Here is a 20,088-nt window from a genome sequence, read left to right as displayed (position 1 = left end):
AAAGAATGAAAAATTACTGTAAGAAAACAAAACACTGTTTTAATATTGAATCTTTCTATGTTGTTATTTTGATTGTCCATATATACTACACGTATACCCAGATATACTACACGTTGAATTCTTAAGAACACAATTTGATATGCATCTTTAATCTTGACAGCATCAGTGGAAACTTTCAAACTATAATTCTTTGTTGATTATTCAAATTTGAAAAGATGATGAAAAGAACGCATGGCAATGTACATATATAACCATAATAGCATTTCAAATGACCGCACAACATGGAGTCACATTGATACTGATACAATTACACTTTTGAGTTTTGAGGTTTGGATTTTCTTTTCCTCCACTTTTCTACTGCTTTCAGTTTTCAATGAGTTTTGGGAATACAATCACACAAAGAAAAAGCCAATTGGCAAGAAAGAGATCTAAAGATTGGTCCGTTGAGCACCCTTCCGTTGATATGATACACAGGTCAAAAGGAAGACTTGATTTCAGAGACGAAGTTGGTTCGCTCATTAAATTATCGTGGTGCTGTGGGAATTTCGACCTCCATCTCCGTCCGTGCAAGAAAGAGACATAATTTATTGAGGCCTGTGGGAATTTCAACAGCTCAAAGAAAAGGACCGTGCACCACCACAACACTTCCAACTCAAGGTCCGGTGCCAATATGCTGACTTCCTAGAAGCGAAGGGTAGTACTTTCCACCATTGAAAAACTGGTGGGTGCATTCCAGCAAGTCGTATTCCACTTTTAGAGACTAGTAAAACCTTAATATCGATCACATCCGTTGTAGCAAAAACAAATTGATAACTTTCAATATGGGCTTCGACTCCGATAGTGGAATACATTAGGTTTCTATAAGCCCTCACTACATTTTGGTACAAAATTAAAACTTAAGAGCTAGTTTGATAACCAATTCGTTTTAAGTTTTTAATTTTATTTTTAATTATATAGATTGATGAGAAATATGTGATCTGAAGATCAATGAGGATAGGCTAAGGATAGATGGTGAAAGCAGTGTGAATCGATGTTCTAAAAAGCAGTCTAGACAGCTAGTCAGCACCACGATTAATTACTAAACGGTTAGAAAATCAAGTATGGCATCTACGTGGGTCTAGGCAGAATAAGTGTTTGTTTTGTTTTTTTAATTAACTTTGAGTCTTGACTCACCCTTTCCCAAACTGAAAAAGGAAACCAAGAATGTGATGTGATTGTCTCTCTTTGTGATAGTTCTTTGATGTTTTCAATAAATTGTAGTACTTTATATAATTTATTTGTATTCATATTTTTCATTTTAAGTTTACCCATTACAATTATAATTTTTACTTATTTATTTTTTTTAAAATATATATATGCACTTATTTGTATGTCGTATAATAAATTTAATTAAGATAAAAAAAACCTTAGGCCACTAGTTAGAACCCTACCCGCCGCTTGATAACAACCTAGCGATATTTAAAACATTGGTGTGAACGAAATATATCTGGAAATCAAACACAAAATTTCTTGTTTATGCTCCCTCAGCTGATTTTCAGAATGCCCTTTTGATTATTCCTTCGAATGGTGTAAAGCCTAGGTTTGGATGTTATAATCCACAACCCTTAGGTTCCATAAACTTTCCAATGGCCGGATGAGGCGCTGGACTTCCAGGTTAGGGGTCCATGTCCCCACGCTCATAGGCCGCCTATCGTAACCTCGCTTAATAGGGCTCGATCCTCCTAAGCTGCTAACTGAACATGACGAAATGGGCTAAAAGAAACTCCTCTAATACTATCAATTTGAATTTTTTAGATTCTTCTAACATCATATATATTGATAAGTAAATACGGATGTAAATGAATTTGTAAAAAAAAAACAAATGAAATGACTTAAATTAATCCTTGCGATGTAATGAAAAAATCCTTTTGATAAGCATGCATCACTTGTGGTTATGTTGGAGTTTCTAGAAATGAGGAGTTGGTTAATTAAACTAGAATAGGTTAGGTGGTTTGCATCCAGTGTGTTATCAGTTAGTACATTAAAGAAAAAACAAAAACTAAAGAACCAGAAAACTAAACACGTCAAAAGAAATGGGTTTCTTTACCTTCTGCACTCCTAAATTTAGACCCATACCCGCTCCTTGAATTGTTTATAAATATGATCTCCGTTCATCCATTCCATAAATCAAACAAATATTTGTAATCACTTCATCAATTTAAGAAACATACACCTTGAGAAATGGATTCCTCAATCGGATATGTAACTTTCATTGCATCATTGCTCATATGTCTCTCATCGTCTCCAACACCATTTGCAAATGCAAGAGCATCTTCATTAGTTAGAAGTGTTTGCAAGCAAACCCAAGACCAATTCAGCTACAACTACAAGCAATGCGTAAAATCTCTTTGGAAAGATATTCCAACTCGATCAGCATCTAATCTGAAAGATCTTGACACAGCCATTCTTAAATTAGCACTAACAAATGCACAACAAAGCAAAGCTTTCTTTGTCAATGCGCTCAACACCACCGACAACAATATTGTTAAGGGCTCCGGAGCAGTAAAACAATGTGCAGATTCATATGATTTTGCAGTAGACGGTTTCGCTTTCTCAATGGGAGGGATTAAAGATAATGACAAATCGGTCTCCCAAATACTCACACAAGTACAAGATGAAATTGTTCGTTGCGGAAAAGCATTGACCTCTACCGAAATTGAACTTCCTTATTTAGTATCTTCGACAAACTATTTGACCATGTTATTTAGGGATGTTGCATTCCTCATTACTTCCCAGTTATTCCATATCTAGAAAAGATACGTGAACAATGAATACTAAATAATATACATATGATTACTCTATATTTAATTTGTAAAAGAAAAGAAAATGAAAAATTACTGTAAGAAAACAAAAAGTTGTTTTAATGTTGAATCCTTCTGTGTTGCTCTTTTGGTTGTCCATATTACACATATACCCAAATATACTACACGTTGAATGCTTTAGAACACAATTTGCTATGCATCTTTAATCTCGACAGCATCAGTGGAAACTTTCAAACTATAATTCTTTTATTGATTATTCAAATTTGAATAGATGAAAAAAACGCATGGCAATGTTCATATATAACCATGATAGCATTTCCGATGACTGCACAACATGGAGTCACATTTATACTGATACAATTACACTTTTGAGTTTTGAGGTTTGGATTTTCTTTTTCTCCACTTTTCTACTGCTTTCAGTTTTCAATGAGTTTTGGGTACACAATCATAACGAAAAAAAAAAAGAAAAAAGCCAATTGTCAAGAAAAAGTTATAAAGTTTGGTCACGTCGAGCACCTTTCCGTTGATAGGATGCATGGGTCAAAGTGAAGACTTGAGTTCAGAGACGAAGTTGGCTCATTGAATTGTCGCGGTGCTGTGGAATCTCGACCTCCATCCCTATCCGTGCAAGAAAGAAACAAAATTTGTCAAGGCAGGTGGAAATTTCAACAATTCAAAGAAAAAACAGCGTTCCACCACACTACTTCCAACTCAAGGTCTGGTGCCAATATGCTGACTCTCCTAGAAGCGAAGGGTAGGACTTTTCACCATTGGGAAATTGGTGGGTGCATTCCACCAAGTCGTATTCCTCTTTCAGAGACTAGTAAAACCTTAATATCGATCACATCCGTTGTAGCAGAAATAAGTTTCAAATTAGAACTTAGTTCTTTTATGGGTAACTCATGACATCATGAATTTGACGGGTGGTGTTGGAAAATATAGAAAAAAAGTATTTTAGAGATTTATTTGATATGATCTTATTTTATTTGGTCGAGGTTTCCTTATCTTGTGGACAATGATTGTTTTGATTTATTTCCTAGCATTCCTCTTTTGTAATCTTATAAATACCTCCTTATGGAAAAGAATAAAATATTAAAGTTGTATTCGAGAATTATGAGATTGTAGAGAATACTAAAATTATCTTAAATCATTTATTTTCAATTTAGTATCATAACAGAGTTCGATTACGGGCTTTGATGGTTGATGGGCTGGGGTTGTTAATCGGATTGGAATTGACCATGAGTCAAATAACAACCGTTTTTTTACCCGTTCCCTATTTTGTCATGTTCTGGTTTGAGCGATGGAGGCTTGAAAAAATGTCCTGAAATGAAGGATCTTACAGGAACCAAGAGCCAAGCAAATAAAAGTTTGCTAAATTTGGAAAAACCCCTAAATCCAGAGCTGCAGAGGTACACACACAAAGCAAAGATTGTGAGAGATACATTCATCGGCAAAACTTTGACCCCCTCCCTCCTTTGCTCCTCATTTCTACCTCTCATTTTCTTATGGTTTTGAAATCGTCGTCCATCTCAAAAATTCTGTATCTTTCATTCCGTTTCCGAAACTCGATTTTCCCCTGTTTTTAAAATGCGGGTTTGCTTTCGTTTCTCCATTTCTCCTTTCCTAGTCCTAGAGCTGCCCAAATTGTAATCCTAGTGCTGCCAAAGTTGTGATAAGTTTGGATGTAATATCATCCGAATCCTTTGAATTTGTTCTCTTTAGCGAAACCCGATTTTCTTCAGTTTTTACAATGCGGGTTGGATTTTGTTTCCGCAGTTCTGTATTCATAGTACTAGTGCTGCCCAAATTGTTCTAGGTTTGGATGTAGTAAATTGTTCGCTTAGTTTTGTACATTTTCGGGTTTCTGTGTTTTCGAGATTTTGTTCAAAGAGGTAGATATGGGTATTGGAGCTGAGGCTGTACTAGTTTGTGTATGGAGATTTGTTAAGTTTTCCATGAAAACTAGTAGCCTATGTGTACAGAAGCATCCGTTTATTTCGGCCACTTTGTTCTTCTGCTACCTCTTTTATGTATTTTTCAATCTTTTTGTCTTCTGGTTTCCGTTTCTTGTCTGCATTGCTGTTCTTGTTAGATTGTTTTACTCTTCCGGAGGACTCACATTCGTAGAAGAGGTCAAACGGGATGAGAAACCGAGTAGTAATGATCGAGTGCCGTGTGTAAAACCCGATCAACCTGTTGGAGGTGGTGATGTTGTCAACCGAGATGGGAGCTCCTTCACTAGACAGAAAAGCAGACGAACAAATGTTTCGAGAAGGTGCATAGAAGCCGGTGCCCAAGATTATTATAATGTGGGGAAACACATTTCTATTTCGAAAACTTTGAATGGTGGTTTGATTGGTGGAACTGCATTGATTGACAGAAGCAAGAAAGCAGTCGTGGAGGAGAAAGCTAAATGTGGTTTTGATCAGGGAGAGAGTTCCGCGGCGAAAGCATCAGCGGAAGAAAGTATTCAGGCTCTCGTTGAGCAGCACCATTCGGTCCTAGATTCCGACATTTCAGAATCTCAGTTGTTGTCGTCTGACGACTCTGATGAACAACCGGGCAAATTAGAAGGCGACGGGACTAATAGAGGAGAGGCACAAGAGAGTGGAAACAAGGCGGTGCAGTGGACAGACGATGATCAGAGAAATCTCATGGATCTCGGGCTTTCGGAGATAGAAAGGAACAAAAGGCTGGAAAGTTTGATTGCCAGAAGAAAAGCAAGAAAGTTGTTCAAAATGCAGGTTGAGAAAGGTCTAATTGACTTGGATACTATCATACCAGGTCAGATTGCTCCGATATTAATATCGAAAAACAACCCCGTCGATTACACAAAATTAGTTTCTAGTGATTTGGACACACCTGGTTCAGCCCCTTCCATTTTGTTACCAATGCAAAATCCATTTGATCTTCCGTACGATCCGCATGAAGAGAAGCCGAACCTTATGGCGGATAGTTTCCAACAAGAATTCACGGCGGTTCACCAGAAGGAAATGCTTTTTTGCCGGCACGAGAGCTTCTCTTTGGGAGCTGCTTCTTATCCATTGGAACCCAAGAGAAAATCACTGGATGGATTGGGGTGCTCCAGATTTAAAAAACAATTAGGTGAGACGAGCTTTTCGTGTATCCCACTTTCGAAATTTTTTTATTGCCTGTGGTTCAAGTTATGGTTCTTAACTGCATCCATATTTCTTTTTCTCTGCAGAGATAGGACCTCATGATAGGCATATCGAAAGAATGTTGTCGGGTAAGCATGACGAAGTTATCGAAGCTCTGTTGTCAAAAGCACGCGAGAACATGTCCGACATTGGCAACGGTGCTGATACTGCTGAAAGCAGAACTGAATCCCCTCTTCCGGCAACAAGCTCAGTGGAACCGAAAGATGAAGGAAACAGAGAAACTCAGAGGGTGATCGATACAACAGCAACGAACAAGAAGGAAAATAAAAGTGTAGAGATGCAGCCACACGTAACTGATGACAGCAACGACGAGTCAAGCTCAACTTCATATTCCGAAGACGATGAACAGAGTTTTCATTTTGCTAGACCTGGACCCTCTCAAAATGCAGGATCAAAATTGAGGCGTATTCCACCAAAACCCCTAGATTGTTCGATTCCGAAGAGCAAATCTGCAAAGGAGCCGTTGCATGATTCTAGCCCGTCTGCGCACGAAAGAAGCAGGTTGGAAGAACGCTTGTTTTATTCTGAAAGGGGTACTTGTCATACTCCTACATACTCTATAGCTTCTGACCTACAGGTGGAGGTTTCGGAGGTTGGTTCACCTCCGCTGACAGACGGGGCCAATTCACCCACGGATAGAGAATCCGTGACATTGGATGGCGACTTTGAAAAAGAGTACATGTGGGCAGCGTCGTCTCAATCATCAAAAACAGAAGAAAGTGAATCAAAACCAAGGGACGTGCGAGGACTCAGCGAGAAAGACCTTGCAAGCATCAGATTTTCGGGAAACAATAAGAACAGCAAGGATGCTGCTGAATCATCATCCATGCAACCAGATGAACTGGATGATGTGTGCTCGTTGTCATCTTCGATAACGGAAATATATGGAGACGGGCAAGCCCATTCGTTGAGTTATAATGGAAAGAGTTACGATGATGTCAGGCAAGCAGTCGAAAAAGTTGGAAAGCTAAATGCTTCTAGCTCATGCAATGTACTTTCACTCGAAAATCAAGACGAAACAATGAAATCGAATGAACAGCGGGTGGCTCATCCTTCTGCAAAACTAGAGGTCAGTGCTTTTATGTTGTGATAGAGTAATGTGGCTGAAAAAAATTCTAATAGAATTTAAGAAATGAGTAGTTCAAATTCCAACCAAAGTAAATCACCCAAGTTTGAGCCCCAATTCTCGTAGACTCGAGTGAATATCTTTCTATCTGCTAAAAGACTTCCAATTAATCGTTTACATGCAAAAACCTCTCTCTCTCTCTCTCTGTGTGATCAGTTTGGATATTGAACAGGAATTGAATCCTCCTGATGAGACGACAAAGAAGGTGAACACACCAGCAACCAATGAGACTGATAGTTTGAAAGATGAGAAGATGAATGCAGGCAGAGATGGTGGAGACCAGATATTGGTTAAGCAAGACATTGTGGGAGAGCCGTCAAAGGCAAAGGAGGGGACTATTTCAGTATCTAGCAGGCATTTGGAGGGAAATTCTGCGAATACTGCCGAACGTGAAGCTTCCTTGTACACTAAGCATCCTACCAAGGACAATAAGAATTCAAATCGTATTGAGGGAGATCTTCAACAGGAAACTGAAAATGATGACACAAAAGAACTTGATGTGAAAATAAACTCGAACCCAACTCAAGGCAGAAAGGATGAGCAAGGTACCGTAGAACGTGGAGTTTCTGGTGATCCTATTGCATCAGCTATGCAGAAAGATCTGGTGATTGAAGATGTTGCCGTTGCATCCACTTCTTCTTCCTCATCATTATCATCTCCGACATCTGTGTTACTGGAAGATATCTCAAGGGATCAAGCGTCCTCGTCAAATTACAATCCTGAAAGACTAATGGGTGCCCCGGAATCTGAGGTGGGAGGCAACGTGAAAAGTGATTCATCCACAGTGAAGCCACATGACAGCATATTGTTGACGCCTCAAACTGCAATGCAACCTGGTCAGGAATCAACTAGTGACCGATCAAATACAAGTGATTCAAAGAAGTTGCAGGTTTGTAACTGTTAAAAACTAAAGATACATGCTTTCAATCAAATTTTATGATTTTTTGTTTCTCTAGTAACTTCTTCTCTCGTGATTTGTGGAATCCAAAATCATAATTAAAATTAAAACGATTTGACTGATGTTTGCATTTCATATAACAGAAACAATGTATGCCTCCAGAGAAGTCCACCGAGGAAGCCAACATCATACTGACTGAGCAAGCTGAAGAAATTGGAGATTTATCACAAAAAGTGAGAGAAGCAACTTCGGAATTGAAAAAACAAGCTGAGGAAATTGGAAAAGTATCGGAAAAAGCAAAAGAAGCTGCTGCAGAACTTAAAAAACCAGCTGAAGAAACAGGAATTTTGTCACAAAAGGCAACGGAGGAGGCTACTTTAGACTTGAAAAAATCAGACGAAAAAATTGGGAGCGCGTCACAAAAAGCGAGAGAGGTTGTTGCTGAGATGAAAAAGCCTACTGAAGAAATTGTAAATGTGTCACAAAAGGCAACAGAAGCTGCTGCAGAATTGATAAAACCAGCTGAAGCAATCAAAGATATTTCGGAAAAAGCTACAAAGGTTGATGCAGATTTGAAGCAACCAGTTGAAGTAACATCCAATGTATCACAAAAAGCAACAAAAGCTGCTACACAGTCGAAAATACCTGTTGAGGAAGTTGAAGATGTATCGGCAAAACCAATAAAGGTTGATGCAGACATAAACAAACCTGTTGAACAAATAGGAAATATATCACAAAAAACAACAGAAGCTGCTTTAGAATTGAAAAAACTGAGTGATGAAATTGGAAGTGTATCAACAAAAGAAGCCAGGGCTACCGCAGAGGTGAAAAAACCGGCTCAAGAAATTGGAAGTGTGTCACAAAAAGCAACAGAGGTTCCGGTGCAACTGAAAATACCACCTGAAGAAGTTGGAAGTATATCTCAGAAAGCAAGTGATGCTCCTGCAAAATTAAAACATTCAACCGATGAAATTATAAGTGTCTCACAAAAAGCAAGCGAGGTTCCTTCAGAACTGAAAAAACCGGCTGAAGAAATTGGAAGTGTATCGCAAAAATCATCACAGACCACCAAAGAATCAAAAGAACTAGCTGAAAAAATTGAAAACGTGCGAGGAAAAAAAATAGAGGCAGTAGCAGAGTTGAAAAAACCAGCAGAGGAAATTGGAAACGTTTCAATGGGAGCAACTGCAGAATTGGAAAAGCCGGTTGAAAAAGTTAGGAGTGAATCACAAAGAGCAACTGAGGGTACTGCAGAACTGAAAATTTTTGGGGAAGAAGTTGGAAGTGCATCACAAAAAGAGACAAAGGATCGTGCAATATCGAACAAATCATCTGAAGAAATTCAAAGTGGATCACAGAAAATGACAGAGGCTCTAGAAAAAATAAAAAATCCAATTGAAGAAATAGGTAATGTGTTACAACAAGCAACAATGACTGGCCTAGAGTTGATACTACCAACTAAAGAAACTGGAAATCCACCACAAAAAACATCAATGGTTGCTGCAGAATCAAAAAAATCAGCCGAAAATGTTGAAAATATGTTGGGGAAAACAACAGAGGATAGTACAGAGTTGAAAAAACCACCTGAAGAAGTTCGAAGTGTTTCTCAAACAGAAACAGACGCATCCACAAAAATGAAAGAAACAGCCGAAGAAACTGGAAGTGTACCATTGAAAGCAACTGAGGCTGCTGCAGAAATGAAAAAACCTGCTGAAGAAACTGGGAGTGTATCAACAAAAGCAACTAAGGTCCCAGTAGAATTAAAAAGGCAAACTGAAGAAATTGCAGGTGCGTCACAAAAAGCAGCAGAGATTCCAGGAGAATTGAAAAGGCCGGCTGAAGAAATAAGAATTGGATCAGAAAAATCAATAGAGTCTGCAGCAGAATTGAAAAAACCAGCTAAAGAAAATGAAGCAGTGCCACAAAAAGTAGTAGAGATTCCGAGACAACTGAAAAGGCCAGCTGAAGAAAAAGGAATTGGCTCAGAAAAATCAATGGAGTCTGCAGCAGAATTGAAAAAATCAACTAAAGAAAGCGAAGCAACCTCACAAAAAGCAGTAGAGATTCTGAGAGAACTGAAAAGGCCAACTGAAGAAAAAGAAATTGGATCACAAAAATCAATAGAGTCTGCAGCAGAATTGAAAAAACCAGCTAAAGAAAGCGAAGCAGCGTCACAAAAAACAGCAGAGATTTCGAGAGAACTGAAAAGGCCAGCTGAAGAAATAGGAATGGGATCGGAAAAATCAATTGAGTCTGCAACAGAATTGAAAAAACCAGCTAAAGAAACCAAAGATGCATCACAAAAAACATCAGATCCTGCTACAAATTTAAACAAACAGGATAAAGGGAGTGAAGACACATCACAAAAAGCATCGGAGCCTGGTGCAGTTTTAAAAAAAACAACTGAAGAAAGTGGAAATGTTTCGCAGAAAGCAACTGGGGTTTCTTCAGGTGGAAAAACTGATAATGTAGCACATAACACTACTGATGGAGCTATTGAGGTGAAAAAGCCGATTGAAGAAAATGTAAATGTGTCAACAAAAGCAACGGAGGTTGCTCCCGAATTGAAAAAACCAACTACTGAGGCTACTGCAGAATTGAAAAAACAAGTTGAAGAGATTAAAACTTGACAGAGACTCTAGTGAAGATACGGGAAATGTATCACGAACAGCTAGCAAGGTAAGCAAAGTATACATTCCACAAAAAGTGTGTTTTTTCTTCTTGGTGAATAAGCAAACACTTTACAGACCTCGTTGTTCTACAAACCTCATATATAAGAAAACATTTTATATAAATCACGTACTCACAACATTAATTTTGTTCTCTCTTTAGAAGCTGGAAGAGCGGAATCTTATTTACATTGAGTTTTTAAGACTAACGAACGCAAAACTTGTTAAATTGAACAGGTACTAGAAGATTCTCCAAGAAAGACTCTTGAAGAAGTCACTTATGAAGTTGGTGATCGAGCAGTCGGTGACAAGGAATTCCAGAATAAGTTAGAAGACGTTAGTCTGTAGAAGGAGGTGCAGGTGGACTTCTAAGCCAGCTGATGCCAGAGGCAAATTAGAAGCCATCCAAGATGTAGATTGTGAGTCTAAAACTTCTAAAATATGAACAGGCTATTGATCCATCAAGCCGAAACAGTAAGAAGTAGTATAATGATCTGCGTAACCTCTGTAGAATAATAGGTAATATGGTGTTCAATAACAATTTACCAGATTCATTTGGCTCTCCAGAGGATTAGAGTAAGAAACCTTTGTGTGTTTTTAATATTTGTAACAAATCAAAATTCTTTTGTATTTCCCTTTTTTTGGGAATTAAATGTGGATATATCTACTTTGTTGGACTCGGATAAGTTTATACCTTATATTTTCTATAAAGTACTATAACTGAAGGAATTCAACTCAGTTGAATAAGATCATGAACAGATTCAGGTATGCAACTCTGAAGTATTCTAGTAAATTTGATGCGGTTCATGGAAACAGTGTGTATGGTGCCACCATATTCCCTCACAATATTGGTCTTGGGCATCCAGGTTAGCTTCCTTCTTTTGGTTTTTAAGTTCAAAGATGTGAATGATCCCCTTTTTCACTTGTTTTTGTTGATGCCTTGTTTGGTTACTAAGAAAATGTTGGAAAAGAATTGAAATTTTAAGTTTACAGTCCCTACTGATGACTCAAAAGGATACAGTTATGTTACTTACTGGTAACTGAATCACAATGGATCAAGGATTTCATCTTTTTCTGGAACAGTAATTTAGTCTTATACGTTTATAATCCTTACATAACAGTTTAAAAGATCTTGGGTCTCTCCACCCGCCAATTGGTTTTGCGTTGGATGCTCATATGGGATTAGATCAGGCTAATTACATGTTAGGTGTTTGGATGGAGTGACGCTACACATGAGGGGGAGTGTTGAGACTACGAATTCCACATCGGAGAATTACTTGCCAATTGGTTTTGAGTGGGATGCTCACATTCTAATAGCTTGCAGAGTGTAACTACCATATTGGTTGATTCGTGTTGGCATTGAGTTAAACAGAATGATATAAAGAAAGGAAAAAAAGGAAAAAAGAAGAAAAAGGTGGAGTTAAATTACTAATTTATAGATACGAGTTCTGTTTCAGTCCTGCATTTCCCTTAACATTTTGTGAACTGTGTGACAGAGATGCTGATTTGGCTGAAAGGATTGGTGCTGCAACCGCTCTTGAAGTCAGGGCTAGTGGCATTCAATATACTTTTTTTCCTTGTGTTCCTGTAAGTCACTAGGGACATATGTTTGAGATTACAATGAGACTGATGAAATTGAATGGATTAGTAAAGCAATTCACTTGAATGAGTTTCGAGTCTTTCGACAGGTGTGCAGAGATCCCAGATGGGGAAGATGCTATGAGAGTTTCAGGGAAGACACTGAAATTGTTAGAAAGATGACGACCGTTGTTACAGGCTTGCAGGGGCAGCCACGCAAAGGACGTCCAAAGGGATACCCTTTTGTTATGGGAAGGTAAGTAGAAGCTGTTAGAAATAATTTCATAAATTCCATGTTCGTTTTATTCCAGAAACAAAACTATTGCATGTGCCAAGCATTTTGGCGGAGATGGAGGTACACATAAAGGTCTAAATGAGGGGAATACCATATCATCTTCCAAAGACTTAAGAGAGGATTCATATGGCACCATTTCGGGACTGTATTTCTCAGGGAGTTTCTACTGTTATGGCATCCTATTCCAGCTGGAATGGAAGTAAATTACATACTTCCTACTGATCCGTTTGATGCAACTTGCTAACATTAGAATCATATAGTGAAATTCAAGTTAATTAATTAAGCACAATTTTATTGGTCTTAGATGTGACTTTCAGATATATCATGGTTTTTTTAAATGTAGCTTCTCTATGTCAGATAAATAACAGGGTTTTTTATGCTGCAGGGTTTTGTTATTTCTGACTGGGAATCACTTGACTGACTTTGCACACCTCGAGGTTCAGACTATCGTTTCTCTATTTCATCTGCCGTTGATGCAGGAGTTGACATGGTAGATATTGAACTCCAAGACTAAATTTTTTGTTTCAATCCTTGATTTGCACTTCTTTTGCCTAAATGCCAAGGTATGCAGGTGATGGTGCCTTTCAGATATGAACAGTTTGTGGACGATTTGGTATGTCTGGTGGAACATGGGGAGATACCAATGTCCAGGATAGATGATGCTGTTGAAAGAATACTGAGAGTGAAGTTTGTTGCGGATCTTTTTGACCATCCGTTGTCCGTTAGATCCTGCTAGACATGGTTGCAAGGGAAGTTCGTAGAGCCACCATGTTTCGTATTTTTTTTTCTTAATTGAATGTCTGAATTCATCCTCTTCTTTTCTTATGTTACCTTATACCGTGCTGCTGGCTCCTTGTCATTATAGTCGGCTGGCACGAAGGGTGGACTATGGGATGTTTTCTTAGAGCGGATACAAATCATACGGTCAGAATCAGATCAATGTACAGTGTCAGTTTGCAATTCAGTTTCATTACAATAAAGAGGGAGAAGAACAAGGTTTCCAGTCACATATATCCCGACTGCAGCTTTGTATCCCAACTGATATTATTGACAATGGTATGTCTTAGGGCTGGTTTGGTATTACTGTACTTTGGAAAAAAACCGCTTCTGCTGTGCTATGAGAATAAGTTCATTTTTGTTGCTTCACGTTTTCAGCTTTTTTTCACCCCAAAACTGTGAAAATAAGCTGCTTTTAAGTATTTACCAAATACATTTTTGAGCTCAACTTTTTTTTATAGTCACTTTTTATAAAAACACATCAGTACCAAACCAGTACTTAACTCATACTTTTTAATTTGTTGAACTGTTTATCCGATTCTTATTACTCACACAGAAATGAAATCGTTTAATCTGTGATTACATTAACTAATGTTATTCACGTATGATGTATCTTCTGCTTTCCGACCTTCCATATTCTTTACCTTGAGATGTAGAAATAGGTCCCCCACACGAGACTATTCCCAGATATCTCCATTGGGCCACTGAAGAGCATCGTAGAATCAAACCCTACTGCAAAGTCCACTCATATCTTTGCTTTAGATATAACCAGTAATTAGAGACTATGGAGCCCTTTCTTAGCGGGGATCCCGTGTAACTGTAGCAAAAAGGGGGACTTAGGCCCCCATAGGGAATTCTGCTGTGCATTTGGCAATTTGAGAGAGAAGAATCAGAATATAAGTTGAGAAAATGGTGAGAAAACAAGATGGCCGAAAGTAGTAGGGATAGTGAGATACTATATGTATGTGGTTAGAATTAGTTTTTGAGATGTTAATCAAACTAGGAATAAAGTGGTACAGGATGCCTTCCTCTCCAAGTTGCATAAAGGGTTGGAAAAAAATGGTGATTAGTTTTGTCATTTTACTGTGAAAAACCCTAAAATGACTATATTGCCCATGCTGGTCGAGATTCTTTACACCATATGTAAGGTTGAATAAAACAGCATCTCATTGACCGAGAAAATTATATTTGGCACGGTTACACAATAAGTGAGACGGATAGAAAGGGTATATTCCCTATTACACCCAAGATTTTGCCCGACTTGGGGGTATAACTCTATATGCCTATCTCGAAATTGAAACAAAATGAAAAACACCACAGTGCAACTAGAGCATTGTGTTCATTGTTTTGCCATTTTGTTTAACTGGTGCGGTCTGCAATAGCGAGTTTCCTTTTTATATAGTTGAAGTTTCAAGTAGTAAATCACCTGAAGTTGTTTTTAGTTTTTCATTTTTTTTTTCTCTCCCTCAATTCTCTCATCCTTTTTCTTTAACCATCTGTTGGAGAAAAGCAACACATCGGAATGTCTACTATATGACGTGCACATCGATATTATTAGGGGTGGATTGAATCCGCCGAGGGGTTAAACATAGGATGGATGGATAGGCAAGGTGTTCAACACTGAAGACGAGAGGTTTCATGTTCGATTAGGGGTGAATGTCATGGACAGAAACCCTACACCGGACATGAATGAGTTTGATCAATTCATGGGTTTATAAGGGTAAGAAAATAGTATCACCTAACAGAACCTGTGTATGGTTATAGATCATTAGTCCAACTCCGCAATCAGCTCCACAAAAACCTTGATACGAGGGAGAAAAAACTTCAAAGCGAACATCCAGACCACGTGACTCCTCTCCTATATTCTAACCCTCACCCAATGCACGTGTCCCTCACCCTTTGAATTCGTTGTTGTATCACAGTAGTGCGGTAGCCTTACTGAACACTCCCTCTTTCTAAGGATAGAGATGGAAAACTCAACTTCCAAAAGTATGCTTGTAGTGTCATTGAACTTTATGGAGCTAAATAGTAGGTAATAATTGTTAGCTTGTCTTACTTGATGGCATTGCATATAACTAGTTCAAAGTAGCACTTAATTAGAAGCAAGATTCTTCTTCCAAATAAATAAAAGAAGGAAGGCTAAAGGAAATACATACAAGTCAATCATATTCCCACCAAAAGAGAATCTTAAATACAAACAACGACAACCAAGCTTAGCAGGACCGACTGTATGAATGTTAAAACGCTACTGTACTCAGTTTTACTCTAAATCTTTCGTTAATTCCAATAAAAGAGAATCTCAAATCCTATATATATATAATACACTGACTGAGAGAAAAGGGTAAAGTAGTCTTTCTGCTAAAAAAAAGCTACTTAATTAGTCTAAATCTGAACAGAGAACAATCAAAACTCTTTTAACATTTATTTAGTTGGTAGGTGCCGTACACTTAGAATCACAAAACCACCATGATCAAAACCAAATCCAGCACAGAAAACATGAACCGAAATTTAGATTCACTTACCAGATCAAATCTGTTCTATATCCTGTTTAGTGCTATATATTATTATAAATTCATAATGAAGACTGTTTGACTTCTTACAGTTAACGAATCATTTGTCACTAACAGTAAATAATGGGTTGACACATATACTGAAGTGAGTATTAAAATCACAAAAGTTAATGATTTCCACAATCCTCACATTGTTTATGTCTAATGGGTTGAACAAATCAAAAGATATAAATTAGAAGAGTGTGGAAGGAAAAGGAAGGTGTGTGAAAATCATAACCACGAAAAAACAAACTTTATGTTCATGCATCAAACTGTGTTTTCGGTAAGGAAATAATTCTTCTTACATGTAACAAGCCGAGTAATTTATAGTGTAATGAAATCATTAATCAACATCCCTAGTCGGGATCTTCTTACCTAATTAGAAGAGGATCTCATAGAAACAAAGCCAGAAAAGTGACTGAAGAAGCATAAGATGCTTGAGTTAGTGCAGGGAAGAGTCAGCATGTGGTCAGCATTTGATCAAAGTTTTGGACTTTGAAAGTCTTGCCTAGTCAACTTGCCCATTTTTTGAACCAAAGTTCAGTGCGACAGTCTAAAAAGAGCTAAAAGTAGACCGTCTTACTTGCCAATTACCATCGAATTCCAAACATAAGCGCTCTATGACTTGGCCTCTTTGAATTGAAAACCCAGCATTCACGGTCTTGATTTTTGTGGTGGAAACCAACTAGTTTAACTGCACAGTCTAAAGGCTAGTTAGGGAAGATTAAGATTAGGGAAGTGATTTCCGCAAATGTCTTTTCTCCCTCGATAAACTTCTATTTATTTCTGATTGAATAAATCAAAGGATATGACCGACTTCAAGCCAATAAGACTCTTTATTTGGCAAGGGTCTGGGGAAATGTCTATCATACGCACCATTGCCCTTGATTTGCAAATAGACTGTTTTTGCGACTCAACCCCGTAACATATCGGTCACAAAAGAGAATTAATGGCAAAAATAAACTAAATTGTGCAAAAGGAGAAAATGAGTATGCATGAATCATTCTCTTTAGATTATTCCAAGCAGTCAAAGCACAATGTGAGATGCTCATAGACTTTTCTATAATTTTAATTTTTCCCTAATTCTATTAAGTGGCAAAATTAGAAGTCATATACATTTGACTAAAATTCAAGGAGTAAAGAAAAATTAAAGCTTGGAAGATCCCCGTGCGTATTAAGTTAATCATAATTAGTACTAATCCTGGTCACAGGATTCATACTAATTATGCTTTCACAATTTGACAAAAGATGCTTATCTTGATTGTGCCTGTTATTTCATTACCATTAGAACTTGGAATTTCTATGTCTGCCATCTGATCTGGTGTATTATCGCCTTCCAGGTTCCATTCTTTACTAGAGGAATCATTCTTAAGGTATGAGATAGAGAACAGTCAACCGATCAGCTTAGCATCTTGCTTTAAGATTCTTAAGTCGAGAGAAAATATTCAGTAAGACAGCCTAATTGACAAGTTGATTAGCCACTCTCACAAAAGGCTGGTGTGCATTGGAAGTATAACCTATGTGGGGTCGGATGTTGGGCCCATTCCTTTGAGAAAGCATCTTACTCATCTAGCTGATTGGACTGCCGTACCCAAGTTTTTTTTCGCTAACCGGACTCTAGAAAGTAAAATCATTATCTCTCTCATCCAAGCTCTTGTTCATCTTTTAGATGTCTTCTACAATAATTCACCACTACCTTATCACATATCAGAATATGAAATCCAGAGAGGGGCAGAACATGAAATCCATAGGGTTTGAGATGCTTCAACTCAGTTTCATATTTCATAATTTGAAATTCCAAGAAAAACTTGGATCCTGTTCCCCTCAAATACTGCTTGGCTAACTCAAAGTTGTGAACAACATATTTACATTAAACCATGAAAAAAAAAAAGGAAGCTTGGATCAAGCTACACTAATGAACTAAAAGACCATATTGGCATATGAAGCTGCAGAGGATTGAGGACAGGAGAGCTGCCACTGATAGATCATCCGTGCGGGTAGTGCTGCGAGGATTGCATCTGAAAACCCAAATTTTGCGGTCCATAGTACAAGTTATTAGCAGCACCTTTGTGCAGATCCTGCCCCTGCATTTTTTGTCCGTATGAACTAATCCCATAAGGATGGGAGGACATGAACATATTTCCATGCCCTTGATTAAAACCCAAGTTTACTCCACCGCCTTGCGGCTGATGCCACTGAAACGGAGCCCTAGCGGTGGCAGCAGAATTCGGATGCTGAGGCAGCTCTGGAGAGAGAGGACTTTTGTTGTCTGGAGACGGAGTTCTCATGTCGTTGAGATTGACAGTTATGTCATGGATGCTGGCTCTTCGCTTATCCTTCCCCCCGGAAAGCTGCCTGATGAAGTACTTCTGTGCATGACTAGCCACCTGAGTCGGTGTTCGTGTCACCACAAAATTCCTCGAGATGTTCCTCCAGTCCCCCTTGCCATACTTCTTCAGTCCCATTAGGAACAGCCTATGCCAAACAATCATCAAAATATCATGTCAAAACAATGTCTGACAAATAAATCACTGCAAAAAATTCTTAACCAATATGATTTTCATACGCAATACCAAGGTTATATCTAGATTTCGAGCTCGAAAAACATAAAACTTCAATGAGATCATGTCCTCAGAAAAAGTTAGAAACTTAAATGTTTACCGAATGACATTACGTTCTGAAATTTTCATTGGGGAAACTTACTTGTGTTCTTCTTCTGTCCACGGAACCCCTTTCTTTCTTTCGTGATCCGAAGGGCGATTTGACGAAGATCTCTTGCCGCCAATCCCATAAGACTGCTGTTTGAACCCATCATAGCCGCCGTGTCTGTTCACCCACTCCAATGTGAATGGAGAGGGGCCGTATCCCGGAATCGGAATAAGCCCTGCTTCTATCTTGCCAACATCAAGTTCCAATTCCTCGTACTGCTTCATCACGTCCCTCACCGTCTTCCCTGGTATCAACTCCGCCACCTTGTGCCATCGGTCCGGCGCGTCCTTGTCGTACACCGCCAGGGCGTTTTCGAACATTTTGTTCTCCGCCGGAGTCCATCTCGCGCTCTTGCTCTCTTCCATAAGCCTATTCGAAGTCGCAAAATAGGACGAAGGGGACAGAATCTCCATCTCAAACTTCATACTATCGAATTAAAGAGCTCCAATTCACGCTAGCATACCGAAAAACTCGAAGGATTTGAAGAAACAGAGCAAGAGAAGGAGAACCTTAAGAGGGAATGCAGAGAGAGATGGAAGGGAGGGTGGAGGTTTCAGAGGGATGAAATGAGTGTTAAATCAAGGGGCATTTTGAAAGGAATCAGAATACTTTTTTTTCTGAGGAATCTAGAAAGAACCCAACTTTTCGAAATCCAAACAAATATCTTTCCAAATCAAGAAACTTAAATTAGCTTAACTTGCACCTAATCCAAAAACCCCAATAACCCTAATGGGATCTGAACCCATTGAGGCTTCAAAGATCATAGACAGAGAACCAGAAAACGTTTTCAGAAAATGGAAGTTGGAATCTTGGGTAGGATTTAAAAAGAGGAGAAAGCTCACTTGTATCTGCAACTTCTTGTTCTTCTTCTTCTTCAATTCTAACACATCCCAATTTGGAAAGAGAGAGAAACTGAAAAGAATGGGGAAAACCCAATTGGGTAGAGGAGTGAGAGAGGCTCTGAATTTCAGAGGAGTGAGAAGGAAAAGTTGGGAAAGGTTTCTTCCTTCTTTTTCTTTTCTCTTTGGAGGTCCTTTGAGCAACAAAGAAAAGAGAAGAAAGAAAAAAAACAGAAGTGTAGTGTTTGAGCTATGAATGGAAAGAGAAAACCATAGCAAACTTCAAGAAATGAATCTCAATTTTTGCTAATATCTTTGGAGAGAGAGAGACAGGGAGGAAGTTTGAAGGTGGGTGGCTGTGATTGGAGGGTAAGGTGTTTGTAGATACTTCAAATTATGAAAAAGCTCCCTCTTATTATAATACTAACTCTCTATGTTTTTGGGGGTAATTTTTATTGGTTTGATTTTTCATAACAAATATAAAAATAAGGTCAAATTTTCCTTCTTATTTTTGAGTTGTGAGGTAACAGTGGGTTGGCAGCTTATGATTATTGATGGAAGCTCACCCCTCCAATGACTTCACGACAAATTTAGGAGGGTTGTCCGACAACGTCATTCTTAAAAACAAAACTTTAGTATAGTTGTCGTAATATGACAATTATAAGTAG

The 20,088-nt window shown here is 38.3% G+C and overlaps 3 protein-coding genes across 3 annotated transcripts; 2 read left to right on the top strand and 1 right to left on the bottom strand.

Moving 5' to 3' along the window:
- The first annotated feature begins 2,220 nt into the window (after positions 1 to 2,220).
- On the top strand, positions 2,221 to 2,790 carry LOC125470371. The gene has a single exon (XM_048569333.1). The coding sequence runs from the start codon at positions 2,221 to 2,223 to the stop codon at positions 2,788 to 2,790; it is 570 nt and encodes a 189-aa protein (XP_048425290.1).
- A 1,909-nt stretch (positions 2,791 to 4,699) lies between these two features.
- LOC103963274 (cardiomyopathy-associated protein 5) lies at positions 4,700 to 13,642 on the top strand. Its single transcript, XM_048569332.1, has 7 exons — positions 4,700 to 5,906; positions 6,007 to 7,049; positions 7,279 to 7,995; positions 8,148 to 12,260; positions 12,362 to 12,507; positions 12,932 to 13,036; positions 13,118 to 13,642. Exons 1-4 carry the CDS (start codon positions 4,700 to 4,702, stop codon positions 10,632 to 10,634), a joined length of 5,454 nt encoding a protein of 1,817 aa, XP_048425289.1. The 3' UTR covers positions 10,635 to 12,260; positions 12,362 to 12,507; positions 12,932 to 13,036; positions 13,118 to 13,642.
- Positions 13,643 to 17,625: 3,983 nt separating this feature from the next.
- LOC103963221 (transcription factor DIVARICATA) lies at positions 17,626 to 19,765 on the bottom strand. The gene is made up of 2 exons (XM_009376002.3): positions 18,576 to 19,765; positions 17,626 to 18,347 (listed from the first exon to the last, which is right to left on the bottom strand). Exons 1-2 carry the CDS (start codon positions 19,004 to 19,006, stop codon positions 17,858 to 17,860), a joined length of 921 nt encoding a protein of 306 aa, XP_009374277.2. The 5' UTR covers positions 19,007 to 19,765; the 3' UTR covers positions 17,626 to 17,857.
- Between the last annotated feature and the right edge of the window lie 323 nt (positions 19,766 to 20,088).

Source organism: the organism of the source record quoted next, unplaced genomic scaffold, assembly GCF_019419815.1.
Source record: "Pyrus x bretschneideri cultivar Hongxiangsu unplaced genomic scaffold, Pyrus_bretschneideri_v1 Contig5, whole genome shotgun sequence".
Lineage (NCBI taxonomy): Eukaryota > Viridiplantae > Streptophyta > Magnoliopsida > Rosales > Rosaceae > Pyrus > Pyrus x bretschneideri.
The sequence above is the reverse complement of the archived record's forward strand: the minus strand, read 5'-3'. Positions and strand labels throughout refer to the sequence as shown.

Excerpts from the sequence above, each read along its gene's own strand:
- LOC125470371 (XM_048569333.1), top strand. The coding sequence starts at position 2,221 with ATGGATTCCTCAATCGGATATGTAACTTTCATTGCATCATTGCTCATA.
- LOC103963274 (XM_048569332.1), top strand. The coding sequence starts at position 4,700 with ATGGGTATTGGAGCTGAGGCTGTACTAGTTTGTGTATGGAGATTTGTT. Across the intron at positions 5,907-6,006 it reads CAGATTTAAAAAACAATTAG|AGATAGGACCTCATGATAGG; the intron begins GTGAGACGAGCT and ends TTTTCTCTGCAG. Across the intron at positions 7,050-7,278 it reads ATCCTTCTGCAAAACTAGAG|GAATTGAATCCTCCTGATGA; the intron begins GTCAGTGCTTTT and ends GATATTGAACAG.
- LOC103963221 (XM_009376002.3), bottom strand. The coding sequence starts at position 19,006 with ATGAAGTTTGAGATGGAGATTCTGTCCCCTTCGTCCTATTTTGCGACT. Across the intron at positions 18,348-18,575 it reads TGGACAGAAGAAGAACACAA|GCTGTTCCTAATGGGACTGA; the intron begins GTAAGTTTCCCC and ends TGTTTGGCATAG.